At 49.0% G+C, this 10000-nt stretch overlaps 1 protein-coding gene across 5 annotated transcripts in view; it reads left to right on the top strand.

Moving 5' to 3' along the window:
* Positions 1 to 10000, top strand: part of LOC113821599 (serine-rich adhesin for platelets) — a 109346-nt gene that overhangs the window by 90668 nt on the left and 8678 nt on the right. For 4 of the 5 annotated variants that reach the window (XM_070115654.1, XM_070115653.1, XM_070115652.1 and 1 more), the window contains 3 exons: positions 210 to 4047; positions 5709 to 6149; positions 6937 to 10000. The exon at positions 6937 to 10000 is cut by the window's right edge and continues 868 nt beyond it. In XM_070115654.1, coding sequence (XP_069971755.1) covers positions 210 to 4047; positions 5709 to 6149; positions 6937 to 10000 — 7343 coding nt within the window. The remainder of the gene's footprint in view (positions 1 to 209; positions 4048 to 5708; positions 6150 to 6936) is intronic. The other variant, XM_070115656.1, reaches the window with a different exon arrangement.

Below are 10000 nucleotides of genomic sequence, written 5' to 3'. Positions count from 1 at the left end.
TCTTTCCTCATGCTCCCCTCCCTCTTTTCCCTCACTGTCCTTTAGCTTCCTTCCTGCTTCTCTATTTCCCTTTCCTCCCTCACGGTCTTCCAGCTTCTCTCCCTTCCCTCCCTCCCTGTCCTCCAGCTTCCCTCCCTCCCTGTCCTCCAGCTTCCCTCCTCCTCTCCCGACGCCCCCTCCCGCCCGCACTGACCGCTCTCCCTCCGCAGGTGGCGCTGACGAGGCTCGACCACTCGTACCAGAAGGGCAAGGCATCGGTAGGACGCAGCGGGGCCCTCAGTCATCGACGTCCGCCCTCCAGGGGATCTCGTAGCTCCAGGAGGTCCTCGGCTGACAGTCTCCATCTGCTCCTCGACCAGCAGGAAGTGGAGGAGGACCTGGTGGTGCCCAGGGTGGTGAATATCGAAGTGCAACTCGAGAGCAGTGGCAAGGAAGAAGAGGACGCAGAGAAGTCTCGGCTCGAGGACGATCCCCCGAGTGCCAACAGAAAGAGCGAGGCAAGGCCGAGCTTTTCAGAGGAGAAGAAGGAGGTTCCTCCGCCCTCGAGCGCCAAGCCAGAGGAGGACAGAGCGTGGGAAGGAAGCTGCTGCAGCAGCGTCGACCACAGAAGCGAGATCAGAAGGAGGCTCTTCGAGAGTCGACACCGAAGGTCAGGCGCTCTTGTAGGAGGATCGAACCCTCTGCTCAATCACTTTTCCTCCGAAGCAGAGGAATCCTACAGGAGAATCAAGGAGGAAGTGACAAGGCTCGCGGCCAAGAGGAGATCCTCAAGCGACATCAGCGGCTCACGGCCTCCGAGTGAAAGTGAAGCCACACACGACCACAAGCAACAGCTCCGGCGGTGGAGTGAAGAGCGCGACTCATCCTTCCTCGAATCTGCCAGCGTCACCCTCGGAAGAGAGGGCGAGGACAACCGATCCTCCTCCGAGGCCGACGTCGTCATCAGCGACAGGGAAAGCATCGCCGACTCCGGCCTCGTCAACCGGCGGACGGTCATCACCATCAACGAGAAGAAGAGCAAGTCGGCGACCAGCCTCACCCCCGAGGACTCGACGCCCCTGTGGATCAGGGACCTCCAGACCCGGCGCTCGCTGCGGCTCGGAGGGAAGGACGAGGCCGCCTCGAACTCCAGGGTCATCCCCATCCACATCGACCCTGACTTCGACGGCGGGATCAATGTGTCGATCGTAAGCCAGCCGGAACCATCTCGGCGGGACAGCACGTCGCGCATGTATGTGCGCCAAAGTGACTCTGAGAACCGACCTTCCAGAGCCAGCGCCTTCAACGTCAGGAGGACCATCGAGAAGAGGCAGATCCAGCAGGAGAGACGCGAGAGGAAAGCTCTGAGAGAACAGATTAGAGAGCAGCTTAGAAGTCTCTCCGAGGGACGTGAGCGTAAGGATTCGTCAGGAAGCCTCGGATCGTCAGTCCACCTCAGCCAGAACTCGGTGAGGTCCAAGTCTATGAGCTCACTGGACCAGGACGACGACTTCCGAAGTGAATCTCCATTGTTCAAAGTCCAGTCCAGTCCGACGCTCGAGAAGGAGAAAGAGGGAGTCCGCAGCTACCTATTTGGGGCAACAAACCTCACAGAAAGTGGCGAGTCATCTTGTGCAGGAATTCCTAAAACCAAGGAGGAACCGAAAGTCATCAGGAGAGAGAGGGACAACACAGAGTGTGGCAGTGGTGAGTGCAAGGAAGTACAAGAACGACCCAAGACGTATGCTTTTGAACGTCCAGATCTCTGGCAGTGGACGCAGTCGTGGGATTCTCTCAAAACTGCCCAGCAAGAAGTGAGAGAAACAAAGACTCGGTCAGTCAGCAAGTCTGTGGATTCTGTTCAGGGGTCCAACAAAGAAAGCGTTTCATCACTTAGAGATTCTAAGAAGGACCAAAAAGCCAAGAAAGCAGGAAAAGCTGAGCAAAAATTACCCAACAGAACAACAGCTGTGAAAGATTCTCCAGACGCAGATTGTTCATTCATTTCTCCTCGGAAAGAATCTGAACTCTGTGAAAAGGAATCGCTCGCCTCAGTAGAGCAGTTGGACCCGCCAGACGCTTCTGCTCGGCCCGTTCCGCCTCCCAGAAGAAAGAAGCTGAGTCTGTCCGCAGGTCACATCACGCTGGAGGCTGAAGAGAAGCCCAACTGGATCCGCCTGGCGAAGGAGCGCCGGAGCCTTCGATCCACCAGGCAGGTAGAGGATCTGTCGGACCGAGCCTCAACCACCGCCAGCAAGGAGCCAGAGTGGGTTGCTCGAGCCAGGAAGAAGCTTGAGGCCTTGAATGTGACACTCACAAGCACCACAGACTTCCACTCTGTGAGCTCCCATGTCACGGAGTCGTCTTCTGCCTGGAGTCGCGGTGGTTTGGATGCTCTGGATGATCTGAGGGAGGAAACGTCACGGATCGGCGAAGAATTGGCTGAGGAAGCTTCTGCTAGAGTGAACGAGGATCTTGGGATCAAAGATTCTTCCAGAATGTTGGAACACAACACAGAACGCTCCCGAGAACCTTCGGCAGAAAGGCCAAGGGTCTCCTTTGATGCATCTTCTGTGGATGCTACAGAGACAGCAGATTCCAGCCGCAGGTATCGCACGCGGAAGTCTCAGAAAGACGAAGTTCGCTTTGGGGACTTGAAGCACGACTGGGGTGGTGTTCAGAGCAAGTCCAAGAACAGCGGAGGAAAACAAAAAGAGATGCGGTTTGGAGAGATTCAGGTGAAGGAGACACTGCAGGAGCCTCCTTCTCCAGAAAAATCAAAGGAAATGAGGTTTGGAGATCACATGAAATCCCAGCCGAGCCAAAAGACCCAGAACCTTTCGAGCTCAGCTTCAGGGACACGACCAGTGATGCGCTTTGGGGATACTCCGTTGAATCTGTTCCCAGCACCGGAAGCGAAAGTGAACCAGAACAGCTCCAAGTTTGAGTCGATTGCTGGGCCGGATCCCACCAAAATGACAGCCGAACAGCTTAACCAAAATGTCGAGGAGTATGACTTCCCAATACCAACAGGCAAAGAGGATGCGAGTGAGCTAATGCGATTCTTGGAGGAAAGCTTAAGGAAGACGGAAGTAGTCCCAGAAGTGGTGACCGTTGACGACCATCGACCGAAGCCCAAGAGCATCCTGAAGAGGAGGTCGGTGGAGAACGTTCTGCATGAGCTGAAGCGGGAAGAGAAATGCGAGTGGCTCCAAAAGGTAGAGCACCGGAAGAGCGCGTCGTTTGACTGGGACTCTGTAGGTAAGGGAGCGGAGGCGAGCTTGGACACTGGTCACACCCGACACTCCGGGTCACACCACAAGCCCAGTAGAGACCACCATAGCCAACATCCAATTGATCTGATGAATAACAACAGCAGTAATAACAATTTCAATAACTTTCACAATAAACAGTTACATGACAACCTAACCACTACAACAGCACCAACAATGGCAACTAATGGCAGCTTCTTTAACGTTAAACTCCGGCATGTCTCATCTAACAAGCGCGAACAACCATCACTCACTAACGACCACACGCTTCGCTTCCACCTTGAGCAGTTGCAACACAGGCGGTCACATGGTACAGCTGACACACATGCTGAGGACGTGGGGGACGTCCCCTGCAGGGCCTCGCAAGGACAAAGAGGCATCAGGAGAGGTTCCAGGGGCGGCGACAGCCATGGTTCCTCTTCGGCCTCCAGCCAGGAATCTCTCTCAGACACAGGAGGAGGAGCAGGAGAAGGAGGAAGAGTTGTGGGTCATTATCGCACAGGGGAAGAGGAGGAGGAAGAGGAAGGGAGAAGAGAAGAGAAAAAGGAGGAAGTGAGAAGAAGGTCGTCTAGCAGGACCAGTATCCAAGGCTTAGAGAATGGCAAGGCAAGAAGAGACAGAAGCAGAGCCGAAGCAAAGAGAGAGAGAGACTTTAAAAGGTGCGAGAAAGAAGAGAAGGAGGAGCACATGGAGGGGAAAAGAGACACGAGGTTAAGGGAAGTCCTTCATAGGGTCTCAGAACCTCCCGCTTCATCTTGGGGATCCTGCAGGACTGGAAGAAGCTTCAGTGCAACAGGTGGGTTGGGCAAGCATTATTGATATTTCTTGATAGATAATTGTTTGCGTGTGCATGTAATGTCTGCATATATTTTCGTGTGTTTGTATGTATATTCGTGTGTATGTATGCTTGTAAGTGCGCTTATCTAAGTGAATGTGTGTATGTATTTATGACTGTTCTCTTCCCAAATATGTAGGCACATGCATCTGTTCATAAGTGTGTTTTTGCGTGAAGTTTAGCGTTTAGTTTGTTCTGTAAAAAGGCTGCAAATGATTTTTTTTTTGCATTGTGTTTTTGAGTGACTGGCTATTTAAACACTTACACTTGTAAGAAAGTCATGTCAGTTGTGCAAGTCATGTAAATATGATTTTTGGTATGTGAAACTAATGTCAGACATTTTATTATAACAAAGCTTTATGTAACTAATGCTAACACAGACTGAGTGTACAGCAATACCCTCAAAACTCAGACTCATAACACAAAAACCTAACAAATAACGAGAGAATAACACGACTACAAACAAGCACCATGCTCGTAGCTGTTCTTGTAACAAAACCATAGGACAAATCACTGGATTTTTCCCAAAGTGACCCAGCATAACAGATGTTCCCATCTGTTTCAGCACTGGTACGCTCAGCCCTGCTAACCCGCCTTACTAACCGCCCTGGTCCTGCCTGCCTTCACTAGTGCTACAGCCTCACCCTGCCGTCCTGCCAATAGAGGGTGCTCCTCTAGTGTGTAAACCCTTACATGTCTCCTTCAGGGATCAGCTTCACATGCTCCGGACGTTGCCTTTAAATGGGGTTTCCCAGAGATAAAAAATCTCGTATGGCCTTGTTTGTATGTAGAGAGAGCACAGGCCAAGAGGTTGAAAGCCCGTCTTCATTGCCGACCTGCCTACCCTCCCTACTCCCTACCCATACAGACATTGCGGTGATCAAAGACATCCATTTTCCCCTAAAGTACATACGGTAATGAAGGTCAGGGAAAGCATCTATTATTAACATGTATTGTATGAGGACACTGTGAGAAAGGAACATTATTTGTGATGAATTTGTGACGAGTAAATTACTTGAACACTGCGTGTGAGTATGGAAAATGCATGCAAGGATGCTTAACATGTAAACATGTGTTGTAGCCATAACATAGATTCTAACAAAGAGAAAGAGATTGTGAAAGAGAAAGGAATAGAGGGTATGAAAGAGTGCATTGCGTTTAAAGCTGCAAAGACGGTGTTTGATAAGTGAAAATACGAAAACAATAGTGGAAGTGAAAAAGCTTGACAGTGTGTTATATCTCTGAAAGATTTTTATAAGGAAAGTGGGAAATGGAAAGTCTGAGGAATGCTTTGAACAATCCCACATGTAGTCAGTATAAGATCTCACGCTAGTAGGATCTCATCCACTAAACCTACCAGTGATGATGATGTGATGATGTTGCCATTGCACATTGGGGTAGATGTTTCTCCCTGCGAAGTTGAACATATCAACCACTAGTGCATGTTAGCATGAAACAAAAGGCGTGAGACATGTTATGGCAGAATCTATTTGGTTTAGGAGAGAAACCATGTAATGACATTGCTAAGAAAACTTGTGCGTTTGGACATAACTTTAGCAACAGAACCTCACCGAACGGTCGCCTTGTTGAGGTCTCACCGAACTTGATATTGACAATTGCAGAGCTACAAGAGTCCGTCCTTGTCTCTTCCGAGTCGTCGTTAGTCTCAAGACCGGACCAAGAGGACCGCCTTTCCACTTCTCCGCAAGAAGAAAGCAGCCAAGGAAAGGACCGGATTTCAGAAGCAGCCACAGAAACCACAGATGAAAAGAACGCCGCTTCGGAACCTTTGCCAAATGACCATCCTTCCGAGGCCCCAGATTCGAGCCAAAAGAGCTCGGATCCTCATTCTCTCGAGGCTTCAGTGACTGCTGTCCTCACTCCCCAAGTCGAGGAGGAAGACGACTCGAGGAATGAGAGTCCCAAGAGCGAGGGAGTTCCCCCAAGGGAAGTAATAAGCACAGGATCTCAGCAAGGGCGCACACCACAAAAACACACACCACATAAAACTTACATCGCTTCCTACCATCTAACGTCACTGTCATCCTACAAAAGCTTTCCAGGTAAGGAAATGATGTTTCCCTGCATGGACTAATTGGTTTGTAAATACCTGGTGGTCGTGGAACTCTGTTTTGTATTCTTCTGTTGTTTTGTTTGAGTAGCTTGCTTGGGAAGTACACAAGGCAACGTACTTCCATGCATTTATTGAATGTGAGAAATAGGAAAGACAGTGGAAAGAAATTAGACTAATATGACTTGGGCTTTATAACTGTCTTCTGTGACCTGGTTTTCTATGGTAAGAAAACTATTAGTAATCTGTAATGTAAGTTGCAAAGTATATGTCGGTAAGTTTGTGGAAGATAGTAATAATTCCTTTGTCTTTCCCTTCTCACAAAACAAAACATGTAAATAAGCTTTTAGAAATGAAAAAGAAATGAAACTGATCTGAAAAAAATGTTTAGGGATAAATATCATTTGCTGATAATGTAGACTTTTATATTTCTTTACTGCTCTGTAATATGACAAACTTTCCAGCTTGCATCTTTAATTAAGTACTTCTTGATAATTTGAAAGAAAAAGAGCTATGCTTGCTTTTCTGTCATCTAATATCAGGCCAAAGGGTCTGTTATTCATTTATACACAGAGAGAGTACAAACAGTTTCTTCATTATTAATCTTTTATTCCTTTATCCCATCCCATTTATTTACTTATCAAAGCTTTCGTTAGATGTCCATTCTTCAGCACAGGAAATGAGGTTTGTTATCCCTGCATGATGTACCGAAATATCCATCTCTATATTATTCTTTCTCGTTTCCATCTCCACTTTATCTAATCACCTCATTTCCCCAGACGCCCCAACCGCCTCCTCTCCCGCCCCGGCTGAGCAGGGTGACTCCCCCGCCCAGGCCTCCGAAGAGCGAAGTCCTCCAGGAGCCCGCAAGGAGGTCCAGTCTTCCGGCACCTTCGTCTCACAGCACACAATGGAGATCCAGGGAGCGAAGTCTCCAGCGAAGGTCTTCAGCTTCACCTTCAGTCCCGCTCAGACCACACGACCAGAGACAGTCCTTGCAGACTTCGAAGGTCCTTCCATAATTCCAGCCTATGTTCGTGAGGAGGTAGAGGTGGAGAAGGAGGAGGTGGGAGAAGAGAAAGAGAGGGAGGAGGAGATTTCTCGCAAAGTACAGGAGAAGAACGTTCACAGGAGTGACGGGAGGAGAGTTTTCACAGTAGTGACGAACCCTAATGATGTGAGGAAGAACAGCGAGAAGACCAACACGAGCATCTCTTCTGCAGCTGAGGGCTCTTCAAGCAAGTCCAGAAACATCAAGATAAACATTCAGAATGAGAAAACGGCAAGCTTGAAGTCTCCGGAAATTCCAGCAAAGCCGTCATGGATGAAGCTTGTGACCCAGAACCTCTCCAACAGTAGTGAGAGGCGAAGGTCAGAGGACAAAGTCCAAGATGGAAGTTCCTCTAAGACGAAGGTCCAGCAAGTGACAGTAGAAGTTGTAGATGATGAAGAGCCACGGAAGCGAAGGTCAGCGAAGGAAGATGAAAGGAGGAGAAGCAGTTTGATGGAATGGGAAGCGCTGCAGAGACAGAGGCTGGAAGATGAAGAGAGGAACCGCATAAACAAGAACCTGTCAATGAAACCGGTTTCAACAAAAATTAAGGAGTTGGTCAAAATGCACGGGAGTTTCATGTCCATGTTCAGCAAGGACAAGAAAACTGACATTAACGGCACAGTTGACGGGAAGGATGACATTGTTTTCCGCAAAGTGACGTCGGAAAACTCAAGCTATGAGTTAAACAACGAAGCGGTGAAAGACACAACAGTTCCTATGAAATCTCCATATATAGTCAGGAAGTTACTTTCTCCCTTAAAACAGCCAAGTCCTCAGGAGGTGACTCCCCCCCAGCGGGTAAGTAGGAAGGATGCAACCAAGGGCACTTCGTCCTCTCACAAGAGCCCGCGCCTGTCTCGGAGGGACAACTCCAAGTCAAGGTTGGGTGAAGGAAGGAGGGATGCTTCTCCTCACAAGTCTGTGTCGGAAAATAACAGAGAGTCAGTCAGCATGAATGGTCACCATAGACACTCTTCTAGTTCACCATCCTCCAGATACAGGAAAACTTCAATAAAAGATTCATCTCCTTTGGAATCCTCTAGTAGGAGCAGGGATAGAGAGTCCTCCACAAGGTCCAGCAGAGTTTCACAGTCACCATCTAGAAACCCTGAAGTGAAAGCGAGACACAAAGACGCAGCTCACACCCCCAAATCGCCGAGGAAAGCTTCGACATCTGTTGACTCGGAAGAAAAATCCAGAACGTATCCATCGTCAAAGGAAGGAAAAGTGAAAGAGTTAAAGCCACAAAGGGAAGAGCATGACACGAATGGAGAGGCGAGCGAGAGCTCAAATTCCTTCAGCTACGAAAGAAGGAAGAGCGAGGGAAGATCCAGCATCAAGGATCCTCAGAAGCGGAAGGAATGGCTCAACAGAATGCTCAACACCATTTCTTCTGATCACCTCTCGGTCTTAGAAGACAAGGATCAGATGAGCAGCGAGAATCACCCTCAGCCACCCCCAAGTCCAAGGAAAACACACGACAGACAGTTGGATGTAAAAGACGTTCCTAGTGCTGAACTGAAAGATTCCGCTTCTCTCGATCCCCCAGCTCCCTCATCTCCTGCTCCCACTCCTCCAGCCAGAAAATCCTCCTCAAAGGGCTTGAGTGCTGACCTCCTCACCTCCACGCCTAATAAACCAAAATTCACCTCTTCGTATCTCTCCTCTCAGCCTCTGCCATCCAGTCCGTTGTCTCCCACCAAGCCTGCAATACCGACTAAACCAGCGAGCATTACCTTAAACAAACCCTCTGTTGTGGCTTCGGAAGTTCCTGCTTCTTCAGCCAAGCTCAGCCCCTCACTTCCTGACACCCCCAGCTCTCTGAGATCGTCTCTGAGGGACACTCTCCAGTCTGATTCCTCTTACCGCCGAGGACCAGTGAGTCTCTCCTCCATTTTAGGTGACCAGTCCTCGCGCTCGTCCTCGAGAACCTCTACCCCCCTCACCTCGCCCAGAGCCACTCCCGAGCGGGTCATCAAGAAGGACTCTCTCGACCAAGTTCCTAAACTCGATGTGATTCCTGAGTCATCTTTAAGGTCTTCAGTTCTTAAAGCTCCAGAGTCAGTTGGAAAGGCTACGGAATCTGTCTTAAGATCCCCTGAGTTGGCCTTAAAAGCCCCGGAGTCTGTTTTAAGGGCTTCTGAGACAGCGCTAAGAACTGCAGAATCATTCACATCTGCCGTAGAGGCAACCTTGAGGACTGCAGACTCGGATTTGAAGGCTCCAGAATCAGTTTTACGAACCTCAGACTCAAGAACGCCAGAATCTGTTCCAAGAGTGTCAGAGTCGGTTCCAAGAGCTTCAGAGTTAGTTTCAAGAGTATCGGATTCAGTGCTAAGGTCATCTGGGAGAAGGTCGGATCCTTCATGTGGTGAGGACCAAAAAGAAAACATTGCGCCAAGTCCAAGCCCTATAAGATGCACTGAGGCCAAAGCCAACAAAGTTACGGAAGAAGGAAGGACGAGTAGCAATTTCTCCCCTTCTTCCTATAGATCTTCTTTTAGATTAAAAGAAAAGAGTGAGGAGCGAAGGGAAGAAGACAAAAAAGTAAGTGCAAAAAATAATGCTAATAGTTCTTGGCGTCCTTCATCATATAAACCTTTCACCTTTGGGAAGCCATCGGTAACACTGAAGGCTATGACAACTGGTGTAGATCCCCAAAGAGTATCTACGTCTAAGAACTCAAACACGAAGAGAGAAGAAAAAACAGACACATTCACTTCACGAAATTTACACGCCCAACCTGTGCCAGAAGAGCCAAAGGCAATTAATAGAAAGACTAGTAGAGC

The sequence above is a fragment of the Penaeus vannamei genome, chromosome 37, assembly GCF_042767895.1.
Source record: "Penaeus vannamei isolate JL-2024 chromosome 37, ASM4276789v1, whole genome shotgun sequence".
NCBI classification, from domain to species: Eukaryota; Metazoa; Arthropoda; class Malacostraca; order Decapoda; family Penaeidae; genus Penaeus; species Penaeus vannamei.
This window is presented reverse-complemented; position numbering and strand designations above follow the sequence as displayed.